We start from the raw sequence: 24476 nt of genomic DNA on the forward strand, positions 1-24476 counted from the left end.
CTCCAGAGCCTTCTAGGGCTACGCCCCCGGAGCCTCCAGAGTTTTCCATGATTCCGCCTCCCTTGGCTCCGCCTCCTGAGCCTCCCTCGGCCCTGCCTCCTGAGCCTCCCTCAGTTCTGCCTCCTGAGTCTCCCTCGGCTCCGCCCCCTGAGCCTCCCACAGCTCTGCAACCACGGCTCCGCCTCCGGAGTCTCCCGAGCCTCTCCCAGCTCCGCCTCCTGAACCTTCCTTGGCTCCGCCTCTAAAACCTCCTACGGCATCGCCTTCCTCGGCTCCGCCTCCTGAGCCTTCCTCGGCCGATCCTCCAGGGCCTCCCTCAGCTCCGCCTCCTGAGCCTCCAGAACCTCCCTCAGCTCCGCCTCCTGAGCCTCCAGAGCCTCTCTCAGATCCGTCTCCTGAGCCTTCTACGATGTGGTCTCCTGAGCACTCCACGGCTCCACCTACTTCGGCTCCGCCCTCGGAGTTCCCCATGGCTGTGGTCCTGAGGCCGCCTCCCAGGCCTCCTGAACCTGTCCCCTTTGTGGCCTGTCTGCTCCCCGTGCCTCCTTGGCCGCCTGTCTGCCCCCCGTGCCTCCTTGGACTGCCTGTCTGCCCTCTGTGCCCCCTTGGACCACCTTCTTGCCCTCTGTGCCTCCTTGGACTGCCTGTCTGCCCCCTGTGCCTCCTTGGACTGCCTGTTTGCTCTCTGTGCCCCCTTAGACTGCCTGTCTTGTGCTTCCTTGGTCTGTCTGTTTGCCCCTTGTGCTCCCTTGGTCTGTCTGTTTGCCCCTAGTGCTCCCTTGGTCTGTCTGTTTGCCCCTTGTCCCCTCTTTGGCTCTTTAGCGTCTGGAAGCCGCTCCTTTGAGGGGGGGGGGGGTTTATGTCACGATTCCCTTGTGTTTTGTAGTTTGTCATCATCATGTCTCCAAGTGTATATAAACCCTGTTTGTTCTCCATTCCCTTGTCGATCGTTGATGTTTGAGGACGCCTGTTTCCGTGCTCGTTGTATGTTTATCCTGCCTATTATACCTTTGAATGTTTTCCGTGTTTTTGTTTTATTTTTCCCCATTGCGGGTATTTCCTTTGTTCTGGTTTTGTCTGCTCAGTTTTCACCGTGTCCAATAAAGTACACTGCGTTTAGATCCAACCCCTTGTCTGCCTCCTCCTGCATCGTAACAGTTTTCCATGTTAAAACTGCCAAATAAACAAGCATTTTAATTCTCTGTTCTTCCATATCAATGTATCAAAAATGTTTGTTTGATAAATATATAGTCTTTTTTTCTGATGGCATCAAATGTGTTGTGTGAGTAAAGGTTAATATGATATTGGGAAACTAATAAATAAGGCTTATTTTAGTTTTACTGTCCAAACACTTCCTTTTCTCATTGAGATGATGCATCTAATATTTATTGAATGTTTGTTGAAGTAATACCCTTTATTGTACATAGATGTACAGGTAATTTCCCCAGTTTGTATGAAAGCATTTATTATCAAGAAAAGGGAAATAAATGGTCCGCCACTGGCTTTTTGTGTCTATTTGTGCTGCTGACATTAATTGCTCATAGGTAAATTAAGTTAATTGTATTGCATGTTAAAGGAATCTTCCGGGTTCAATATAGATTAAGCTCAATCAACAGCATTTGTGGCAAAATGTTGATTTATAACAAAAATGTATTTCAACTCGTCCCTCCTTTTCTTAAAAGAAAGCAAAAATGGACAATGGAAGTTAATGGGGGTCAATGTTTGGATGGTTTATATAAAGAAATGTTAAGCTTGTAAATTCTTTTTTCTCCCCAGTTTGGAATGCCCAATACCCAATGTGCTCTAAGTCCTCGTGGTGGTGTAGTGACTCACCTCAATCTGGGTGACAGAGGACAAATCTCATTTACCTCTGTGTCTGAGACCGTGAATCCGCACAACTTATCACGTGGCTTGTTGAGCGCGTTACCTTGGAGACATAGCGCGTGTGGAGGCTTCACGCTATTCTCCATGGCATCCAAGCACAAATTCTCATGTATCATTTAAACTGTAAATTTGTTTAAATCATCATTTTTACAGTCATTTTAGGATTTTAGGTTTGTTGATATTACATCATCATGGCAACGAAGATTTAAAATGAGCTATAATGTCACACATAAAATGCTAATTTTTTATGTCTTGTGGCTATACTTTGAAACAGTGAGTATTGTAACAAAAAATTGGCCCCCATTCACTTCCAATGAAAGTGCTTCACTATACCACAGATTTTGTGTAAATAAATGTTGGGGTAATCAATATTATGTCACAAATGCTGTCGATTGAGCTTAACCTGGAATATTCCTATAACATGCAATTTCTGCATGCATTCATTGGTCTCTTGTAACTCGTGAACATTCACCTGGAGGCAGCAGTAATTCTGTATGCTTTCGACCACCTCTTGGCTCTTTTTCTCATGAGCTCTCCATATTTTCTGTTCATCACTGCTGCTATTGTCATCTGAAACATGACAGATACTTTTTATTTATTAAATAGCATCTGTATTACATCCAAACCATTTCAAGTGTGATATGATGTCCATCCATTGTCAGTTTCGAGCTCTACTATTGAAAAGAACACATTAAATAAGTAATGATCACTCAAACAAGGTCAAGTCAAGTGGTTTTTATTGTCATTCAACCATATACGGTTAGTACAGTACAGTGAAATGAGACAACATTCCTCCAGGACCAAGGTAAAAAATATATCAGGAACTTTCTTCAAATTTGGACATTAACCGCAAAATTCCAACAGAATAAAAGTTTGGAGGATCACACTGAGGAACAGTTTTTAAGGAACATACATACATAGATGTTGAACAGAATTACTCAAGAAGACCTGCAGGCCATATTTAACACTTAAAAAGATCATTAATCAGGGACATATTAGGCATTTAAACAGGAGTTACATCTCTTTACACCAATGTACCTCACGATGCAGGAGTAAAAGCATTGAATTTCTGTTGCATAGATCAAGACATCAAGGTACCTTTAGAATTCATAATGGAACTCACTAAGATAGTTATGACCAAAAAAAATACTTATTTGAAAAAGATTTCTACCAACAAATCCAAGGCTCTGCAATTGGTAAACCACTAGCGCCAAACTATGCTAACCTATTCATGGGTAAATTTGAACAAGACTACATTTATCACAATAACCCTTTTAGTTGATACATTAAATATTGGACATGTTATACTGATGATTGTTTTATGATATGGACTGGTTCTGAAAAAGACCTACAGGCATTTGCTGAGTTCATTCATTACAGAGTTTGTTCTATAAAGTTTACAATGTATAAGAGCTGTGAAAAAATACATTTTGCGTTACATACGACCGTCTATCATAAACCAACAGATAAAAACACAATACTGACAGCAGAGAGTTACCATCCAACTCCCCTTAAGAAAAGCTTACTTATTAAGCAACTTCACAGACTTAAATGCATTTGTATTACCAATAGTGAGTTTAATGAACAAGTCAAATTACTATCCAATGATTCCGAGATAGAGGATATCTGGAAACTTGAGTAATGCTTTAGAATAATGTTATTTAAAAGTAAATAAATTAGACAGAAATACTCTTGCACAAAAACCTCAAACAGAAGAAAAATGTTCAGTGAACTGTACATTAACATTATAATTGTGAACATTGGGATATTATAATTTCAAAACTCTCCATTGTTTACTTATAAAAGAGCACAGAATTTATCAGATGTGTTAGTCAGGTCAGATGTTCTAAAAAAAAAAAAAAAAGAAGTAGCAAGGCCCTGCATTCTGGGCTCCCCTGACTGTATATTGCTCTGGGACCCTTTCCTATTAAAAAATACAGAATTTTAGCATTAAACAATTGGAATGCATAGGGATTGCCCGGAAGTTCAAAATGATTGTAACCTAAAACAATGTCCTTGTAACCCAAACCCGTCCACACACACACACACACACACACACACACACACACACACACACACACACACACACACACACATGTTGTGTTTCCATGTTTTATGGGGACTTTCCATAGACATAATGGTTTTTATACTGTACAAACTTTATATTCTATCCCCTAAACCTAACCCTACCCCTAAACCTAACCCTCACAGAAAACTTTCTGCATTTTTACATTTTCAAAAAACATAATTTAGTATGATTTATAAGCTGTTTTCCTCATGGGGACCGACAAAATGTCCCCACAAGGTCAAAAATTTCGGGTTTTACTATCCTTATGGGGACATTTGGTCCCCACAAAGTGATAAATACACGCTCACACACACACACACACACACACACACACACACACACACACACACACTATAACAAGCTTTCGTTCAACATATTGTTTTTGTGTTTACTTAATTATTTCAAGGTTTTATTTTAATATTGTGAAAGGTAAGTTTTGTTCACAGCAATGCTTCACAAGCGTGACGTAAATCTATTTATTCAGCTCGCCTCACGTAAGTGGCGCGAAAATTGAATTACTAGAAGTGACGGTTAATGATTGTTTAGTCAGATTTTTTGACTTATTCACTATCTTAAATGCTTAAATAGGTTGGGCACGGGTTGAAAATGCAGTAGTTAACACGAGTAGGAGTATCCAGACAGACATTTTCCGAGGTAAATGATTAGTAATGACCAGTTAAGCTTGTTAACAGAAACTGTGAAAAATGTTGAGTATTCGTCTACAGTATTTATTGTGAACGAATCCCCTCCATTGCATTTTCTTTACAAACATGATCGGCAGAGCACTTGTTACATCATAAATAAACGTTAATGTTCGTAATATCCAACCATTAGATTAAACTACGTGTATTTTGAGGCAAAACTGTCTTTTTGTTGAGCTCGAGAATGTTTATCTGCTGTATTACCAACATATCATCACTAGACGGCATAACATCAAATAGAAATGATCAACTGCACATGAGCAATTTCTCACTAAAACGTGTAACAGTCAGAATATTGAACAATCTACTTAAAGACTCACATAAGTGATATTTTTAGGATTATGTGTCATTCCTGTGATGCAGTACATCTTATACTCGGTAACTTTTGAAAATAGAAAATTCTGTGTCGTTTCTATAAAAGGATATTCCTGACTTTCAGAAACACTGATTGCTCTGATCAAACTCTGACACCTGGGTAGGGTTGCAACAAAAACAAAAAAAACAGACATTTATTCATTTGACTATCCTATATATATATTGAATGTGTTGACACTAGACACCGGGTGACGCACCCGGAAAACTGCACCGTTAGAACGGTTACATGCTGAAGAGCCGCTTAAAACGCTCTCTCTCTCTCTCTCTCTCTCTCTCTCTCTCTCTCTCTCTCTCTCTCTCTCAATTCAATTCAATTAAATTCAAATGAGCTTTATTGGCATGACTTGTACAGTATTGCCAAAGCATTGGCCATTACATAGGCAATGAACAAATAATCAATAAAATTAATCAGTGAACAAATGCATGAATACATTTATATATATATATATATAAAAAAAACAACAAAAAAAAAACTTTTGAACCAACATTCAGACCTTAGTTTTGTCCACTGGCTGACTCTCGTAGTTTGTGGCAGGCTGTTACATACTTTGCTGCTGTTATGATTGAGCTGGAGTTTTCTCCCAAAATATAATTTAATTTATCTGAATTTGGTAATGCCATAAAATTTGGTTCTAGTTGATGGAATCTAGTGAAATAGTCCGATCTAATGCTGTGATAGTGATCACAGTGTATGAGGAAGTGTTCTTCTGTCTCCACCTCTCTCTGAGAGCACAGAGAACACAGTCTCTGCTCTCTCGGCTGCCACCTCTGCCGGTGCCGTCCTCTCTCTACAGCCAGACAGTGGGCACTCAGCCTGTATCTGGTCAGGGTCTTTCTCACTTTATGCTCTTTTACACAGCTCAGGTATTCTGCTGGTTTATAATCTCTTTTCAGGTTTAAATAGAGTTCCATCTTTTTTTGTGATTTAGTAGCATCTTTCCAATAGGTAATGTAATTTAGTTTTTGTAATTTTATAATTTGGTTGGGCCAGATAGTGCTGTGCTGCTCTGGCTGTAGTTTGAGCATCAGCTGTGAGAGTGCGCTCCGGGGCCGGTTCTGCTCCTGACACCGCAGGGCTTCGGCCTGGTAAGAGCTCGGGTCACTGTGCTTCAGGTGCTGGTAGAATTTCACAGCTCTTTTTGGATATTGATCAATAGGGGGTATTGTCCTAATTCAGCTCTGCAAGAGTTGTTTGGTGTCGCTCTGTTTACTTTTAGGATGCTTTTACAAATTTGGGTATGCAGAGTTTCGATTTCCTCTTTTTCCCATTTTGAAAAATCTTGGGTTTTTAGAGGTCCCCATATCTCGCTGCCATACAGAGCAATGGGTTCAATTATTGCTTGTAGGATTTTTAGCCAGGTTTGAATTGGAATTTCATGTCGAATAGTATTTTTGATCATGTAGAAGACCCTCATTGCTTTTGCATTCAGTTCATTCACAGCCAGATTAAAGTTCCCTGTCGAACTCAGTTTTAGCCCCAGATATGTGTATTCGTGGCAGGGTTTCCGTTGTCCGGTAATTACCGGACATTGGCCGGTAAAAAAATTAAATGTCCGACAAAATTAAATCTCTCCGGTCAAATTGTCCGATTAAAATTGCCTAATAATCCCGTCCCCCTAACACAATCTGAATTTGAGAATAAGCCTAAAATGTATAAAGCAAAAATACACCGATCTCTTGCTATGTTATAAAGGAACAGGCTCTATCGTTTGAAAGTTATGAAACAACATCGCATGCTGCATTTCAAAAGCGCACGCCTAAAACTGCTGCAATATAGACCTAAACAACGAATGATTGAGTGAGACGTTTCAAATATGGCCAGGCCCAGGCAGACTAGCTTTAAAAGCTTTTTTCAGAGGCCAGACGATGGTGAATCAGGAACATCTCATTATAGATAGATCAGTGCTTCTAATCCGCGCATTCGTGCAGTTTTTTTTCTCTAGTATCAAAACTGAATAGCCTATGTTCATCAGTGCATGGTGTATCAAGCAGGGACACGTTTGTGTGCATTTTATTTTGTGATTTCACCGGAATTAATAGAGAGTCTCCGCAACGGCGATAGATTAAAACGCGCGTCCTAGTGAAGATTGCGCAACTCGCGCAGCGCGTCGTCCATGCAACTGATAGCAGCGGACACGAGCGCTCAGCTTGATTTCAAAAACAACAGATTTTAGCGCTAGATCTCTTATTTAATAACGGACTAAATGAATGATCTGCTAGTTAACTGGAGATGTTTTATTTATTTGTATTAGGTACATCCGTGCCTCAATGTTTCAAAAAGTGAATGTGTGTGAAACCACAGTAAAAAAACAATTGCCGTTGATTGACGCCAATCGGACGTTCATGTTTTTTTTTCGTCTATTTGAAAGTTAAGCTAATAATAATATGTTGCATTCTATACGGCCTGATTATGTCATTTTTTAAGTTACATAGACTGCCTCCAGTTTTCCTCAACTTGACTAATTAAGAGGCGATATATTTGACCGGCATATCATCAAAATGTCCGTAAAACGAAACCTCTGCCGGTCACTTTGACCGGCACCATTTTTTTCTAGCGGAAATTCTGATTCGTGGGTGTGTTGGAGGACTTGGTTTCCTGCTCTAAAGATGTATTTATTTTCCCTACACCTGGATCTATTTTGAAAAATCATTATTTTAGTTTTTGCGAGGTTAATTTTGAGAGCCCTTGCTTGACTGAATGTCTCTACGACATCGAGGAGCTGCTGTAGTCCCTCTTTTGTTTTTGACAGAATGACTAGATCATCTGCAAAGAGGAGACATTTAACTTCTGATTGTGTCAGGGTTGGGCCGGGGGCAGTGGACTTATTTAAGGCTTTGGCTAATTCGTTTATATATATGTTAAATAGAGTGGGGCTCAATGGGCAACCTTGTCTGACTCCTCGTTGTTGGGGGAAAAATTCTGTTCGCTTATTTCCTATTTTTACAGCACATGTATTGTTTTTATACATGGTGCTTATCAAATCAAATGTTTTCCCTCCAATCCCATTTTCCAGTAGTTTTAGGAAGAGTCCTTTGTGCCAGATCGAGTCGAAAGCCTTCTCAAAGTCAATACAGCAAGAGAAGACTTTGGATTTATTTTGGTATACATGTTTATCAATGATCGTGTGAAGAGTGTAAATGTGGTCCGACGTTCTGTGTTTGGGCAGAAATCCAATTTGACTTTTGTCCAGAATTTTGTGGGTTTTGAGAAAGTTCTGCAATCTTATGTTAATAATCGAACAGAATATTTTCCCCAGGTTGCTATTGACACATATGCCTCTTTAATTGTTTGGCTCATATTTGTCTCCTTGTTTAAATATTGGTGTAATTAGGCCTTGGTTCCAGGTGTCGGGGAAATATCCTACTTTCAAAACAAAGTTGAATAATTTGGTTATTGCGGTTTTGAATTTGTCGTTGGTGTATTTGATCATTTCGTTTAATATTCCATCAATGCCACATGCCTTGTTGGGTTTTAAAGCATGCAGTCTATCTGTAAGCTCATTTACTGTGATTGGGAAATCCAGGGGGTTCTGATTGTCTTTAATTTTTTCTTTCAGGATTTCTAATTGGGTTTTTAATTCATTTCGAGCAGGATTTGTTTCAGTTGTTTTGTACAGATTTTCAAAGTGTGTCCTCCATATGTTCCCGTTTTGAATGGCCAGTTCTTCCTGTTGTGGCCTATAGAGAGAGTTCCAATTGTTCCAGAAGTTACTGGTGTTTATTGACTCCTCCATTTCTTGAAATAATTGTTCTGTGTGTTCTTCATTGTCAGGATCTCTGTGTTTTTGATTTGAAAGATTTCGTACTGTTGTTCGGATATTTTTGCACTCACTGTCAAACCACATTTCTTTGGTGTTTTTTGGTTTCCTTTTTGATGATTTCTTTTTCAAATTGCACATGGATGCTGATTGTTGAATATTTTGGTAATGTCGCTAAGTGCCAGATTTATGCCTAATTTATTTTGTGAATATGTGTTCATTATGAATTTGTCCAATAATAATTTGATCGTTTGACTTTCTATTGCATTTTGATAATTTTCTGTGCTGTTATTTGTCCACTTGTAGGGTTGTTGCAGCTTCAGTAAATCAGAGGGCTGTCTGTGTGATTCATTGCTATGAGTTCGTCTTAAATATAGTGTAATTTTACAGTGGTCTGACTGAGGTGTTTGAGGACTGACTGTGAATGCCCTGAGATGCACTGGGTCAATGTCTGTAACGAAGTAATCCACAGTACTGTTGCCCAAGAAGGAATTAAAGGTGTAACAACCAACCGTATACGGCCGTTCACTATATACAGGCCCAGTGATTGACAGAGCTCTAGTAGGCTTTTCCCACTTTTGTTTGTTAATTTGTCATAATTGTTTCTTAGGTGGTATGAGGGCAGAGCGTGGCTGGTGTTTGTGATATATTTGTCTCCCTGTGTGTTGACAAATTCTGGTTCATTTCCAGTTCTGGCATTTAGATCGCCACACATTAACACATTCCCTTTAGTCTGGAAATGGCAGATCTCCTCCTGCAGGATGGAGAAGGTTTCTTCACTGTAATAGGGGGACTCAGCTGGGGGAAGGTATATAGCACACAAGAAAATGTGACGGTCTGTGGAGACAATGTCTTTTTGGATTTTTAGCCAAATGTTAAATTTTCCGATTTGTATAGCTGTGATTGAGTTTATGAGGTGTGCTCTATACCATATTAGCATTCCCCCCCTGACTCTCTGCCCTGAGTCACCCCTCTTAGTTTTGTCGATGGTAGGACTATTTCCCTAAATCCAACTGGACAGCCAGTGGACAAATCTCTAACATTCCATGTTTCCTGTAGTATTATAATGTCAGAGTTCTCGATTTCTTTTTTTAAAGTCCGAATGTTGGCTCTTGATACCAAAAACAGAGGACCTCAGTCCTTGAATATTCCAACACGTGACTTTCAGGGAATATGAGCTCATTAGATAATCACATTTGTTATTTCAAAACAAGACAGACATCAGTATACTGAATTGACAAATCAAGAAGAATATATTAAATATTATGATCCAAGAAAATAAGTTAAATGTATAAATTAGGTCAAATAAATATACAAAGATATCATATTCATATTACATATACATATATATATCCATACATATATACATACATATACATACATACACACATATACACATATAGACATATATATATATATATATATATATATATATATATATATATATATATATATATATATATATATATATATATATATATATATATATATATACATATATATATACATACACACACACACACACACACACATATACATCGTTTTTTCTCTTTTTTTCCTCTCTTTCCTCTTTCAAGAAGAATAAATAATATGAGGTTTCTAAAAATCTGATATAAAATGAGTATAAAATAAACACATACACATGCATACACATCCATACTTTTTTTTTTTTTCAAGAATAATAAATATTAGATTTCTGAGAATCTGATTTAAAATAAGTAGAAATAAAACACACTCACACACACACACACACACACACTTATACATACATTTTCATTTTCCTTTTTTTTTTTTTTGTGAGTCACTAACCCATGAGATGTGAGCACAGCATGGTCAGCATGTGCTGGATGTTTGTGAGGTCTCTGGATGGCGATGAGGCCGGCTGGCTGTAGGGTGTGCTGGGGCTGCAGTGGGTCAGTGATCTGCTGGCTGCTTCAGCGTAGCTCCGGCTGCCCGGCTGCTGCTGCTGCTGCTGTTCACGTGGATGAGAAGGCGAGGGGGCTTCAGGCCTGGTCATGTGGTGTGTTCCAGGGGGAAACACAGAGCCTGTGTCTCTCTCTCTCTCTCTCTCTCTCTCTCAAATGTCAGCATCATAATGTATGACGAAACGATTGATGTCTGTCATGCAAAACATGAGCTCATTGATAGAATATCAGTCTGCTTTTTTATTCCATCCGTTATGTCTGGTCTGAGGCTTCCGCAAATATTTAGTTCATACGCAGGGTTACGGCCTGCCTAAGTTTAATTTTGCAGCGCTCAAATATTTAGAAGTGCTTAATTGTGACTTGGTGCCCATTTACGCCACAACTAGGCTAAGTTGAAACTTACGTATAGCTGGTGCAACCGGCCCCAGAACCGGATGCCAACAGGATGCATCAAATTTAAAGCATGTTTTGTTTAAAACATTGTGATTACAGAAAGGGAAAAGAAAAAATGAAGAAACACCTGGAATGTTTTATAAAAAAAAATTCCAGTTACATTTTCCAGTGTAGTGTATATCACCCAGAAAATATGGCAAAATCCACTCTAGTCAAATTAGTGAAATTATGTATTACCAATATGTTCACTTAGCTGTGATTTCTTTTTTGCCCCATAAATTATTTTATTATTATTATATATATTTTTTGTTGTTATTCTCTAATTCTCAAATTTTATTCATTGTAATTTGACAATAACAAAGCTCTCATTTTGGTTTTTTGTTTTCTTCTTTATTTTATAAAGCTCTGTGAAGGGGAACAGATGTTGTGTAGCAGCACAGAGGAAGTGACACCGGGTTCAAGTTCAGAGCCCGGGCCAAGCAGCACTTCTGTAACCCCACATGTATCAAGTCTCCCGACCATCTACGGTCAGGTCATGTGTAGACAGCGGCAAGATCCTCTGTCATCTTCTGTCCTTCAGATCTCACATGGATCAGATGATGTCAGGAACAGTCTGTGTCTTGGATCAACTGCTGCAACTGATACTGGTGCTCAGTCATCTGTGTTCACTGACACAACACCAGTTGGAGGTGACTGAATCTGACAGCAATTACACATGACATAAGAAGCTAAGATCTAAATACAATAAATTAACTTAAGTAGGAAAAGATCAAGCACAATTCTAAGCTAGTGTAATGATTGCTGTTTAGCCAAAAACTGTGATAAAGACTTCCCATTAAAAACGGGTAACACTTTTTACAGGGGTTGTTCCTGGGTCAAAAATGGTCTTCAGTGGTGGCTGACATATACGGTCCAAACACTCACACCCTGTCTACATCAGGGGTGCCCACTGACGTGCCACAACGGCTTGAGGCTGTCTACACTGCACGTGTCAGCAGTTACAGAAATACTCAAACCAGCCTGTCTGGCACCAACCATGATTATCCATGCGATTATCTAATCAGCCAATCGTGTGGCAGCAGTGCAGTGCATAAAAACATGCAGATATGGGTCAGGAGCTTCAGTTAATGTTCACATCATCCATCAGAATGGGGAAAAATGTGATCTCAGTGATTTGGAGCGTGGAATGATTAATGGTGCAAGACGGGCTGATTTGAGTATTTCTATAACTGCTGATCTCCTGGGATTTTCACACACAAGAGTAACTAGAATTTACTCAGAATGGTACCAGAAACAAAAAACATCCAGCGAGGGGCAGTTTTACTGATGGAAATGTCTTGTTGATGAGAGAGGTCAGCAGACTGGTTCAAACTGACAAAGTCTACAGTAACTCAGATAACCGCTCTGTGCTATTGTGGTGAGAAGAATATCATCTTAGAATGCTATAATGAGGTGCGGGTTGGTGCTGTTTTGGCAGCATGAGAGGGACCTACACAATATTAGGCTGGTGGTTTTAATGTTGTGGCTGATCGGTGTGTATGCTTTTGACATTATGTGACGCTTGTGTCCGGTGTAGACGGTGCTAAAGATTTATTACTTTTGTATTTATTTACAATTTATTAATATTCAACGTTGTTTCATGTTTACATTTGATATAGGCCTATTTTATTTTTCTTCTTTTTATCATCTAAGCATCTGGAATGTTTTGAATTCAACAGTTCTTTACTTCAATGTGCTGAAGGAAGATCAATCCAAACTAACTTAATTTAATTAACACTTTATTTCTATAGGGTTGGTTAACAGTGATGCTGATATTAATAATATTCTCTACCCGTGAGTAGACCACTTTCAAGCTGATGTATGTAACTTGTATTCTTTCTCTCTGCTGCTTTGAAAATTCCTGTGTATAAGAGCCACCTGCTTAGATCTGCCCCAACAACATTGCTCAACTAACGTATTTAGAAAACTGTTTCGAAAACAACGTTTAATTTTGCTATTCTGTTTGGTGGCACAAAAATTACATCAGTTTTAATGAGTTGGGACTGTGCTTCTAGCGAAAAATTTTGTTTCCTAGTTGCTTTAAAGATATTGTTTTTCTTTCATCAGTATCTTTATAGCCAGTTTGTTTTCTAATATCAAACAGCGATTAAAACATAAAATATACTACACATTTCTAGGAATCTCGACATTGCACTTGCCTTTATATTTACCTCTTCTTCCGTTGTTACAGTGGCATTAAATGCCATAACATTACTGTGTTAAAATTAGCTAGACTTTCTAAAAATACACTAAAGAATTTGTTACAAAAAATAATAGCCTAAACGCATTTAGAAACAAATACAAATACTAACAGATACCACCATTTAATTTAATATAAAACTATACAATTTCTGTTATATTTCACTGTGATACATTTTAGTTAGGGTGATCTGTAAAGCCTTGTAATTAATGTTGGTGCATGGAACAGTGTTGTCTCTTTTTTCCTTGTCAGTGCTGTTTCTAATGTCGGGGCTGTCTAGCCATTTAAAAGGTTTGTCTCGCTCCATCTGACTCTTTTAAAGTTAAACTCAGTACTTTTCTCAGTAGAATTCAAATGGGTCACAAAGTTTTGTGGTCTGCACCGTGACATCACGTGAAGCCTGGTTAATTTTTGGATTTTTTTGTGCCTCTGGAGCACGCAGAGGTTGGCGGATACACACCAATCTTTTTGCACCAGAGATTGGATAGCACAGCAATGATCACTTGAGCGAGTGGTTCTTTGATGGCTCATGTGACACAAATGAAACCAGGGCTCACGGCCAGCAGATATGTGTTTTACATGAGAAGCATATTTAGCATTTATAAAGTGTCAAATCCTAGATGCATATTACATTTTTGACCTGAAATTTCAAAAACCCGAATTTTTCCGTGCACGAAAATCATGCTTTATTATAACTTATATTAATAGGCAATTAACATGTAATACAATGCATAAGAGAGCTGTAGTTAATGTAGGTACAGAATGTACATGGACAAATGATTTGTTAAGCATTATATAATGCAATATTATTTGTTAAAGTACACTGTAAAAATTATTACTGTAAGTATTTTTGTCTTGATTTCCAGTAAAACTATCTAAACATACTTAAAACATGATTTATTTACTTGACAAGCAAACTTAAGATTTTAAGTCTTTTGAAGGAAATCTAACCAAATAAGTGGTTAAAACAAGAAAAAACTGTTTGCTAATGGGGTAAGAGAAAGAAACGTAATTAAAAGGAAAAAAATAGTTTATTTTTCTTGCACCATTGGCAGATTTTTTTTGTCTTGTTTAAGTCTAAAATTTACTTAATTTTGTCAGAGTTCTCTTAAAAGGAGACATAATATCTTATGCCATTTAGTTTGACAAGTAAATAAATCAGGTTTTAAGAATGTTTAGATCATTTGACAAGAAAACAAGACAAAAGTACTTGTCTTGAAAATCAGTTTTTGCAGTGTACTTAATGTGTTATTCTAAAGTGTTACCAAAAGCTGTGCTATTTTTTTTTAGGTGCAATAATACATTTTCAGTTCATAATCAATTGAATTAACTGTAGAGCTGCCTAGTGAGATGCCGATATTGCTGTCAAGGTGATTAATTTGCTGATTTTAGGTCATTTTTAAATTATCAGCATTGGCCGAAAATTGCATTTGACTTTGCCAGTTAATAGGTGCGTTCACATACAATGCAAAGAAAATGTTCACCTTGCAGTGCTCACGCAAGTTCAACTGCTGGATTATAAAAGTGTGTTTAAACTTGCGTTCGTGCGAGTAACGCGAACCCACGAGTATTCCCCCTTCTCTTCCAGAAAAGGACAGGAGGAGGGGCTTCTACGACTTGGTTCAGAGTAAAGTACAGCCAGTAGCTGGAATCAAGTAGATGCACATATTTTCAGAACTTACCAGGTAGTCCAACTTCCTCTCTCACTTTCCTCCAAGCGATGTCTTTTTTCGTCCGGTCTCTGTACATGTATGACGTTGTGTCATAAAATTCCTGGTGGCCACACACCACTACAACAATTTATTTATACATTTTTTCAGATGTCTTCTGATACTACATCAGTACGTCAGTGACATCCGGACAATCTCAATGCTGATTGGCTTTCACAACAACACATCATGCAGATTTTTTTAATTTTCAACTGTCGCTAATTCGCATCTATTCGCATCTTTGCATTGCTTTGTATGTAATCGTGCCGTGCGAAACGCTTGCTTCGCATTGTATATGAACACAACATTAGCTCTCCATTGTGTCAGTTCCAACTTTGTCAACTTTGTCAATTAATAAAAAACTATATTCACAAATCACTGGTTCTTGAGATAAAGGACAAAACATGTTTTAAACCTTAGTTTTTATTTATTAATACTAAATTTGTTTGAAATATATATATTTGCAGACAAAAGTCTCAAAAATGCTTTTTTTCTGAAAATGTATATTTATTAACTTTGTTACATCCCTGGACATATTTTAAGTGTATTTTTATTTGCGATCATTTGTTTGTTTAATTACATCTGCGTATGTATGGCTTTGACCTTATTGCTAATGAGATTTAGCCTCCTTTGTGCTGTTTTTCTTTTGTTGTCTCTCCCTCTCTTTCTCTCTCTCCCTTGCAGGTTGCTCAATATCCAGGTGTCTGCAATTATGATTACCAATCACTCCTCTGTCAGGATTGGTTGATGGGGAGAGGGAAGCAGGATAAAGCCCAGGCAGATCTCTTCTGAAAGGAGCTTCCCTTCCCTCATTTCCATATGGTTGTTGGTGTGCATGTATTGCTGCACATTGTTGTAGCAGTTAATAGTTGTAGTTGCAAGTTATTGTGATGTTGGTAACTTGTTTCTCTTGATAACTGAGGGAGATCTCATTCATTTAAACTCAATTTGTGTTGTTATATATTCCTTATTGTAAATAGTAAAATTATATGGAAGTTGTAGGGAGGTGGGTGCCATTTTGTTTATTCTTGTATTTTCTCCTGTGTTTAGTGAGGGAGCTAGGGTAAATGTATGTTGTTTATTTGCATTTTCTTAGTTAGATTTGACTTCCCACTAATATTTGTTCTTTTGTTAGTTGTTTTGGCCTTGCCCCCCTCCTGAAGCCTTTGCTACTTTTCTGTTTCTTTAATAATAATTGTATTTGATTTTTAAATAGTTTACTTTGATTTGATTTTAGAATAGATTTTTGAGTGCTGGGATGGGAGAAGGGAACCCAAAACCTTTGTGTTACAACTCCCCAACTTCATAACTTAGGAGTTAAGTGATAAAATACATTCTAAATTGTTTTTGTAAAGAAATCGCACTATTCTGATTGCTATTCACTACTCATTATATTTCATAATATTATTTTAATAATATTTTTCCATCTTAACCATGTAATGTACTCTGGAGCCATTTAATATTTTTGTTTGTTATAGCTGCCTCTATAACATGAACTAAAATGCCAAGATTTATCATACAATTCTAACAGAAATTATCATAATGGGAATGGAGTTGACATGTTGAAGCTGTGACCATAGATACTATACACTATTTTTTTTTTTATTAAATAAATATGAAACTTACCAGACAACATGTCCTACTATTGCATCCACCTTGAGCAGGATGTGGGAAAGGGGTACTCAGAGTAATATCTGACCATGACATTGTCTGATTTATTCAGGATTATATATGTGAGGACACATCTTTGATAGAGTTTTTTTTAATGAAAAATATAATTTAAGGTTTAATTTATGTATTGTTTGTTATCTTACAGATCCCTACCTTTCATTTTATATTTATATTTAGGAATTTGTAGCAATTTTAAACACTTTGTTTGGCAGTTTAACATTGCTGAGGACAGATTAAATTACATGTGCTTCCAAGTATAGAGCATGCATTTAAAACAATTCTAATGAAATTATTAAAAAATATAAGTAATAAATGCCCTGAGGATATACATTTACTTTTGATTAAACTTTTTCAGTTATTATTATTATTATTATTATTATTATTATTATTATTATTATTATTATTATTACTATTGTTTTACTCAAAGAGGACCTTTTTCTGTAGGACATGTTTTGTCCCTTATCTCAAGAATCATTTAAATATTTTGAGTAAATAATTGAAATTAAATATTGTTCAGAAAATAAGTCTATATTTAATTTAAGCAATTTTGTGTGCATCTTATTTGCTAGCATTATATCCGTCTTCGCCCACCCTGTTCTCTAGATATCATTATTGGTTGATCTCTAGACCTGCTCTTTCTTTTCAGCTCAATGCCAGCTAAATATAAGAGGAGCAAACAGAATCAGCTCTTCTGTGGGTTCATCTGCTCTGACTGTCCTGTCCAGGAGCTTCAGCACTCCACGTCTGAGGACCACACCTGCACTCACACACCATGGCCGAACCCCTCAGAGAGACATTAACAGTATGAAACTACCTAACCCATATTTTCCTGGACTGATATACTATGTTGTCCTGAGGATCCTTTGTGGAACTAGAAAAATATTTTATTGTTAATATTATTGAAGAATAATATAGAATAACAACTCTTTGCATAGAATGAATGTACTATATTATCTGTTAGCTCACAGTGTCTCTCTTTTTATATAGTGACGACATCTTCATCAGCATCACTGTCACATGGCGCCTCTGTGATAGTGGCTGTGGTTGAGGGTCGTGGTTTAGCTCGGGGGGAGATTGGCATGGCCAGTATCAACATGAAATGCCCAGAGCTGGTGCTTTCACAGTTTGCAGACACTGGAACTTATGCCAAGGTAAGACACAATGGTGTTTGACAAAGAATTAAGCCCTTTGTAAAACTGAGACATGATGTTGTGTGTTAATACAGGTAATTACCAAGCTGCATAACTTGATGCCTGTTGAGATTTTAATGCCAGACACTGCTAGTGTGAAAGGACAAGGAACCAAACTCTACAAGCTCATCACCGAGACCTTCCCGGTATCATTCACTCTTTCTTGTTTACAGCCTCTATCTGCCTTATAGGGCTGAGCAGCTCACAGTGTGCTGTCAGTAAATTAACTATATTTTCACAAAGCCAGCAAATCTTATTCTGTTCCAAAATTTCAGCTGCTTCTTTTCCACCCAATTGCATAATATCTACTTTTGCTATCTATGCAGTCAGTCTCGTTCACTGCTGTTCTAAGAAAGCACTTCAATGAGAAGAAGGGCCTAGAATATATAGAGCAGCTCTGTGTCCCTGAATTTAGCACTGTTCTGATGGAGGTGCAAACCAAGTAAGCTCTACTGTCCTTTTCTTTTAGTTAACTTGGGTTTTCAAGGATTGATGAAATAAAACATGTTCTCTGTCTAGATACTACTGCCTGGCATCTGCAGCTGCCCTACTAAAATACTTTGAGTTTGTTCAGAACTCAGTATTTGCTCCTAAGTCCTTGAAAGTGACCTTTACAGGCAGCGAGCAGACTACAATGATTGACGCAGTGTCAGCCAGCAATTTGGAACTAGTAGTGAACAACAGAGATCACAGGTTAGAGGACATGTAGAAGACAAAACACATTCCTTTTCTGAAGTTATAATGAAATCCACAGAAAGCTTCACAAATTTCAATAGAGCTGGAACGCCATCATTCATAAACATAAGTATTATTATTTTATCTCATTAAATATTTGGACTAGTTTGATATGCTTTTATCTACTAATAAGAGTGTAGTACTCTCAGCTCTGTTGAACACATTTTAGCATACTGTATGTAAATCTATTCCAGAGAATGTAAAAAGATACACAGGTTCCAAGTGGGGGTTATAAGTGACAATACCATTTATTCTGCTTTTAAAGCTGTGCTTAAATTTTGTAAATAGAAACTACTCCCAAATTATGTGTATATAAATGGCAGTAACAAGATGCTGTTATATGCAGAAGTGGGCACACTCTATTTGGGGTCTTAAACTACACTAAGACTGCTGGTGGGGAGCGGAGGCTACGCTGCAATATTCTTGAACCCCTGCTGGATGTGGACACTATTAACTCTCGTCTGGACACCATACAGGTGATCAACCATTATGTTAATCTTTCAGCAGCTTCACTCAATTGTTCAGTCATTACTTATATAATATACTCTTTAATCCATTTCCAGGAGCTTTTACAGAATGAGGAGCTCTTCTTTGGTTTGAAGAAAGGTGAAATATATATATATATATATATATATATATATATATATATATACACACACACACACACACACACACACACACACACACACACACACACACAGTGCATCCGGAAAGTATTCACAGTGTTTCACTTTCTCCACATTTTGTTATGTTACAGCCTTATTCCAAAATTGATTAAATTCATTATTTTCCTCAAAATTCTTCAAACAATACCCCATAATGACAATGTGAAAGAAGTTTGTTTGAAATTTTTGCTAATTTATTACAAATAAAAAACAAAAAAATCACATGTACATAATTATTCACATCCTTTGCCATGACACTCAAAATTGAGTTCAGGTCCATCCTGTTTCCACTGATCATCCTTGAGATGTTTCTACAACTTGATTGGAGTCCACCTGTGGTAAATTCAGTTGATTGGACATGATTTGGAAAGGCACACACCTGTCTATAGAAGGTCCCACAGTTAACAGTGCATGTCAGAGCACAAACCAAGCCATGAAGTCCAAGGAATTGTCTGTAGACCTCCGAGACAGGATTGTATTGAGGCACAGATCTGGGGAAGGCTTCAGAAAATTTCTGCAGCATTGAAGGTTGGAAGCACCAGGACTCTTCCTAGAGCTGGCTGTCTGGCAAAACTGAGCGATCGGGGGGAGAAGGGCCTTAGTCAGGGAGATGGCCGAGAAACCCGATGGTCACTCTGACAGAGCTCCAGCATTTATCTGTGGAGAGAGGAGAATCTTCCAGAAGAACAACCATCTCTGCAGCACTACACCAATCAGGCCTGTATGGTAGAGTGGTAAGACAGAAGTCACTCCTCAGTTGGCACATGACAGCCCGCCTGGAGTTTGCCAAAAGGCACCTGAAGGACTCTCAGACCATGAGAAACAAAATTCTCTGGTCTGATGAAACAAAGATTGAACTCTTTGGCCTGAATGGCAAGCATCATGTCTGGAGGAAACCAGGCACTGCTCATCACCTGGCCAATACCATCCCTACAGTGAAGCATGGTGGTGGCAGCATCATGCTATGGGGATGTTTTTCAGTGGCAGGAACTAGGAGACTAGTCAGGATCGAGGGAAAGATGAATGCAGCAATGTACAGAAACATCCTTGATGAAAACCTGCTCCAGAGCGCTCTGGACCTCAGACTGGGGCGAAGGTTCATCTTCCAACAGGACAACGACCCCAAGCACACAGCCAAGGTAACAAAGGAGTGGCTACGGGACAACTCTGTGAATGTCCTTGAGTGGCCCACCCAGAGCCCAGACTTGAACCCGATTGAACATCTCTGGAGAGATCTGAATTGGCTGTGCACCGACGCTCTCCATCCAACCTGATGGAACTTGAGAGGTCCTGCAAAGAAGAATGCGAGAAACTGCCCAAAAATAGGTGTGCCAAGCTTGTAGCATCATACACAAAAAGACTTGAGGCTGTAATTGATGCCAAAGGTGCTTCAAAAAAGTATTGAGCAAAGGCTGTGAATACTTATGTGCATGTGATTTTTTTTTTTTAATTTTTTAAATTTTTTCTCGTTTTTTAAATTTAATACATTTGCAAAGATTTCAAACTAACTTCTTTCACGGTGTCATTATGGGGTCTTGTTTGTAGAATTTTGAGGAAAATAATGAATTTAATCAATTTTGAATAAGGCTGTAACATAACACAATGTGGAAAAAGTGAAATGTTGTGAATACTTTCCAGATGCACTGTGTGTGTGTGTGTGTGTGTGTGTGTGTGTGTGTGTGTGTATATATATATCTCTGTCACATTTGTGTTGCAGAAATAAAGGACCCAAATGCAGAGATGGAAAATAAAAATGTGCTTTATTAAACGAAGGCAAAATACAAACAAAAACTCTCTCTATTGAGAAAAAGGGGAACCAAAAACTGAATGAGTAATGGTACTAGAACCGACCAAACAATCTCATAGCTGATCAATAGATAGTGGAAACAGACCAGCAGCACACGCAGACAAACAAAAGAATTCAGCAAAGACAAGAAACAGGAGGAGGGTTAAAATAAGGAGGTAAATAACAAGGGACAGGTGCTGTCAGTCCGCTGATGAGCTGTGCACTCAGTGTTCCCACGTAAATGCCAATCACCCACTGGCAGCACCTGAAAGACATGAGGGAAAACACAGACAGAGGCTGTGTCTCATTTTGAAGGCTGCATCCTCCGAAGGTCACATTTGTGGGCTGCATACGTCATCGAGGCTGTCTCGTTTCAGAAAAGCTAGTAGGACACTTCGAATGCGACCTTCTTTCACGGGAATTCGGAGGATGCATGAGGTGTGTCCATGGTGGGCACTCACAACCTACAAAAATGTTGCCAATTTGTCCGTAAATATGATGTTCAAACACAAGTAATGTTAATTCACAAGTTGAAGTACATCAGTATATGGGTGCAGAGTATATAATATGTATAATTATATTAATATATAATTAAAATAAAGTATTAGACTAAAAGTACACCTGTAAAATCTATTTTCTTTTCTCTTTACATAATTCTAACTCTCCAAAAATGTTCCCCAGTCATGTTATGTCCTGTTTTCCCTCCGTGTTCATGTGTCTTGCTTTCATTGGTTCATTGTTTGATTACTTTGTTATCAGTTCTAGTTTGTCATTGGTTCTAGTTCATTGCGTTGTTATCTTGTTTAGTGTTCTGTTTTTTCATTGGCTTATGTTTTCCCATGTCCATGTATTTAAGCCCTCATGTTTGCCTTTGTCTCTTGTCTAGTATTGATGTTAGTTTGTGTAAAGTAACTCTAGTTATGTCCTGTTCATAGTCTAGTTTCAAGTTCCTGTTTCCAGTTTATGTCTAGTTTAGTCTACGTGTTTAGTTCATGTTCACAGGTATAGATAGGGTTTTCTTGTATTATCATCGTTTTGGCAATAAATTTGCACTTGGGTCCTACAAATCGTCTTCATCATTGCCTTTGTCAATTACACATCGTTACACACTCGTGCTTGTTAAAGAGTGGCATGCTGTCATAGTAACCATGTTACTTTCCGTTTTTGTTTGTCCTACGAAGACCGTCTCATTTAAACAAGGCTTGTTTAAAGGAGGACACGCAGTATACTTTCCAAGCTTTCCAAATGAGAAACAGCCAAACACAGGCATGACACTCAGATGAGACAGACAGTCAGGGGAGGCACAGTCTGTGACAATATCTCAGATTCGAGACTTTAGTTCAGGCTGTTTTTCTTGTTTCACCCTTTTGATTTAGGCTGCAGTTTGGCATGATTGCGTATAAATTAATTTTCATTGAGAATTTTGCTTTTATCCAAATTGACTTTGTCTACACTGAAAGTGTAATTACACCACACCTGTGTGAAATTTCACTCACAATCATTATATATTAATATTAAACAGGTTCCCAAATGTTTGGCTAGCACCACATCATGGTGGGATGTTACTGATGTTGTGGTTGACTTTACAGCCACTGCACACTTCCTGGATATAGATGAGCTTCTGTCTGCTCTTATTCAGGTCCCAAAGCAAGAGACGGTAGGCAAATAAAACACATTTTTAAAATTCAACTTAGATTGTAATATCTTTGTTGAGAATTGAGAGTGATAAGTGACTAGTTAAGTAACAGGTGTGATAGTGTAGGAACATCAGCTATTCATAGCTTGTATATGGCTTGTAAATTCAAGCTTTTCATCTTCAGAATCACTTTTTAAATCATTGTTGCATTTTGTGACTTATAAAAATTGTAATTCGTACTGAAGAAAGTCAAATTTATTATGGTTTGCCATGTAGGTATCAGTGGCTGAAGCAAAAATAACACAAGTAATCCAGCTGAAGCACACTCTAGAACTGGTCCCGTCACTGAAGGTTACAACTATACATGTCTACATTTCTAAAAATAACTGTCAAACTTTGATAATGAAAGATTATTTATTTTTTAATCATTTTGGTCATTTTAAGTGAGTTAAATAATAATTTCATATTTCTATATAATTCTAGCTGTATGTAATGATTGTGTACTGTAACATTTGGATTTTCTGACTTGCTAGAGAATGAATACTGAGTCACATGCAGTATTAACATATACATGTATTAAGTGAATTTTTACCTGTTTAGGGCCTGTTGAAACACTCCAAAACCGCCCTGTTGCAAGCATATTATACCTCGCTTGAAGACAGTAGGTAATAACTTTTACACACTCCCTAACTGTTACTATATTCAGCTCTGTGAACTATATTTGCATGTGCTAGCATCTTACACTGACCTTATTTAGTTAAGCATGAAACATGAGCTTGTTCTTCCATAATGCACAGAAAGAAATGTGTATACAGTAATAACATACATGAGACTCTAGATTAGGGGTTTTTCCAATTGTGGTCAGGGGACCCCCAGGGGGTCGCAAAAAGGTGCTAGGGGGTTTGCAGATAATTGAGAATTATTTTTATTTTTTTTCCCCAAATGTATTTTTATAGAAAGAAATGAAAACTAAATGTGCATGCGGTTTTGTGAACTAAAACATACTTATACGTATATATAACGTGTGTGTGTGTGTGTGTGTGTATATATATATATATATATATATATATATACACCATCAGATATTACCACTTTATTAAATTATTTTTAGAGCAGGGAATTGCCACAGAACTCCTGATTCAATATTCCAATGATATTTCCTAGCTAATTCAATATGTAATGCTATATTACGATTCTGTAAGTATTGCGATTTGATGTTTTGATATAAAAGCTTTATAAAAAGGGGGCATGGGTAGCTCTGTGAGTGCTGATGCTGACTACCACCCCTGGAGTTTGTGAGTTCGAATCAAGGGTGTGCTGAGTGACTCCAGCAAAGTCTCCTATGTGAGGAAACCTCACATTGGGTAAGCTCCTCTTGGTCATGATTAGTGGTTCTCTCTCTCAATGGGGTGCGTGGTAAGTTGTGCGTGGATTGCGGAGAGAAGCATGAGCCTCCACATGCTGGGAGTCTCCGCGGTGTCATGCACATCGAGCTATGTGATAAGATGCGCGGATTTACTGTCTCAGAAACGGAGGCAACTGAGACTTGTCCTCCACCACCCGGATTGAGGTGAGTAACCGTGTCACAACCAGGACCTACTAAGTAGTGGGAATTGTGCATTCCAAATTGGGAGAAAATGGGATAATAAAAAAAGATAACTCTTTAAATCCTTTTTCTCAGAAAGAAATGTCTGTTGAAGAACAGTTGTGTCTGAAATTACAATTGTTTTTACTCTGTAAT

General features: G+C 37.9%; 1 protein-coding gene across 1 annotated transcript in view; it reads left to right on the plus strand.

Moving 5' to 3' along the window:
- Positions 1 to 5697: 5697 nt before the first annotated feature.
- The window catches only part of msh4 (mutS homolog 4), a 29576-nt gene continuing 10797 nt past the window's right edge, over positions 5698 to 24476 (plus strand). The window contains exons 1-13 of the mRNA XM_052153268.1: positions 5698 to 5892; positions 6020 to 6114; positions 11508 to 11793; positions 17370 to 17525; positions 17711 to 17874; positions 17949 to 18059; positions 18240 to 18355; positions 18433 to 18606; positions 18995 to 19124; positions 19212 to 19254; positions 22689 to 22756; positions 23012 to 23086; positions 23336 to 23400. Of these exons, the coding sequence (XP_052009228.1) occupies positions 11526 to 11793; positions 17370 to 17525; positions 17711 to 17874; positions 17949 to 18059; positions 18240 to 18355; positions 18433 to 18606; positions 18995 to 19124; positions 19212 to 19254; positions 22689 to 22756; positions 23012 to 23086; positions 23336 to 23400 (1370 nt within the window). The 5' untranslated portion in view covers positions 5698 to 5892; positions 6020 to 6114; positions 11508 to 11525. The remainder of the gene's footprint in view (positions 5893 to 6019; positions 6115 to 11507; positions 11794 to 17369; positions 17526 to 17710; positions 17875 to 17948; positions 18060 to 18239; positions 18356 to 18432; positions 18607 to 18994; positions 19125 to 19211; positions 19255 to 22688; positions 22757 to 23011; positions 23087 to 23335; positions 23401 to 24476) is intronic.

This window comes from Xyrauchen texanus, chromosome 22 (assembly GCF_025860055.1).
Source record: "Xyrauchen texanus isolate HMW12.3.18 chromosome 22, RBS_HiC_50CHRs, whole genome shotgun sequence".
In the NCBI taxonomy this organism is placed as follows: Eukaryota; Metazoa; Chordata; class Actinopteri; order Cypriniformes; family Catostomidae; genus Xyrauchen; species Xyrauchen texanus.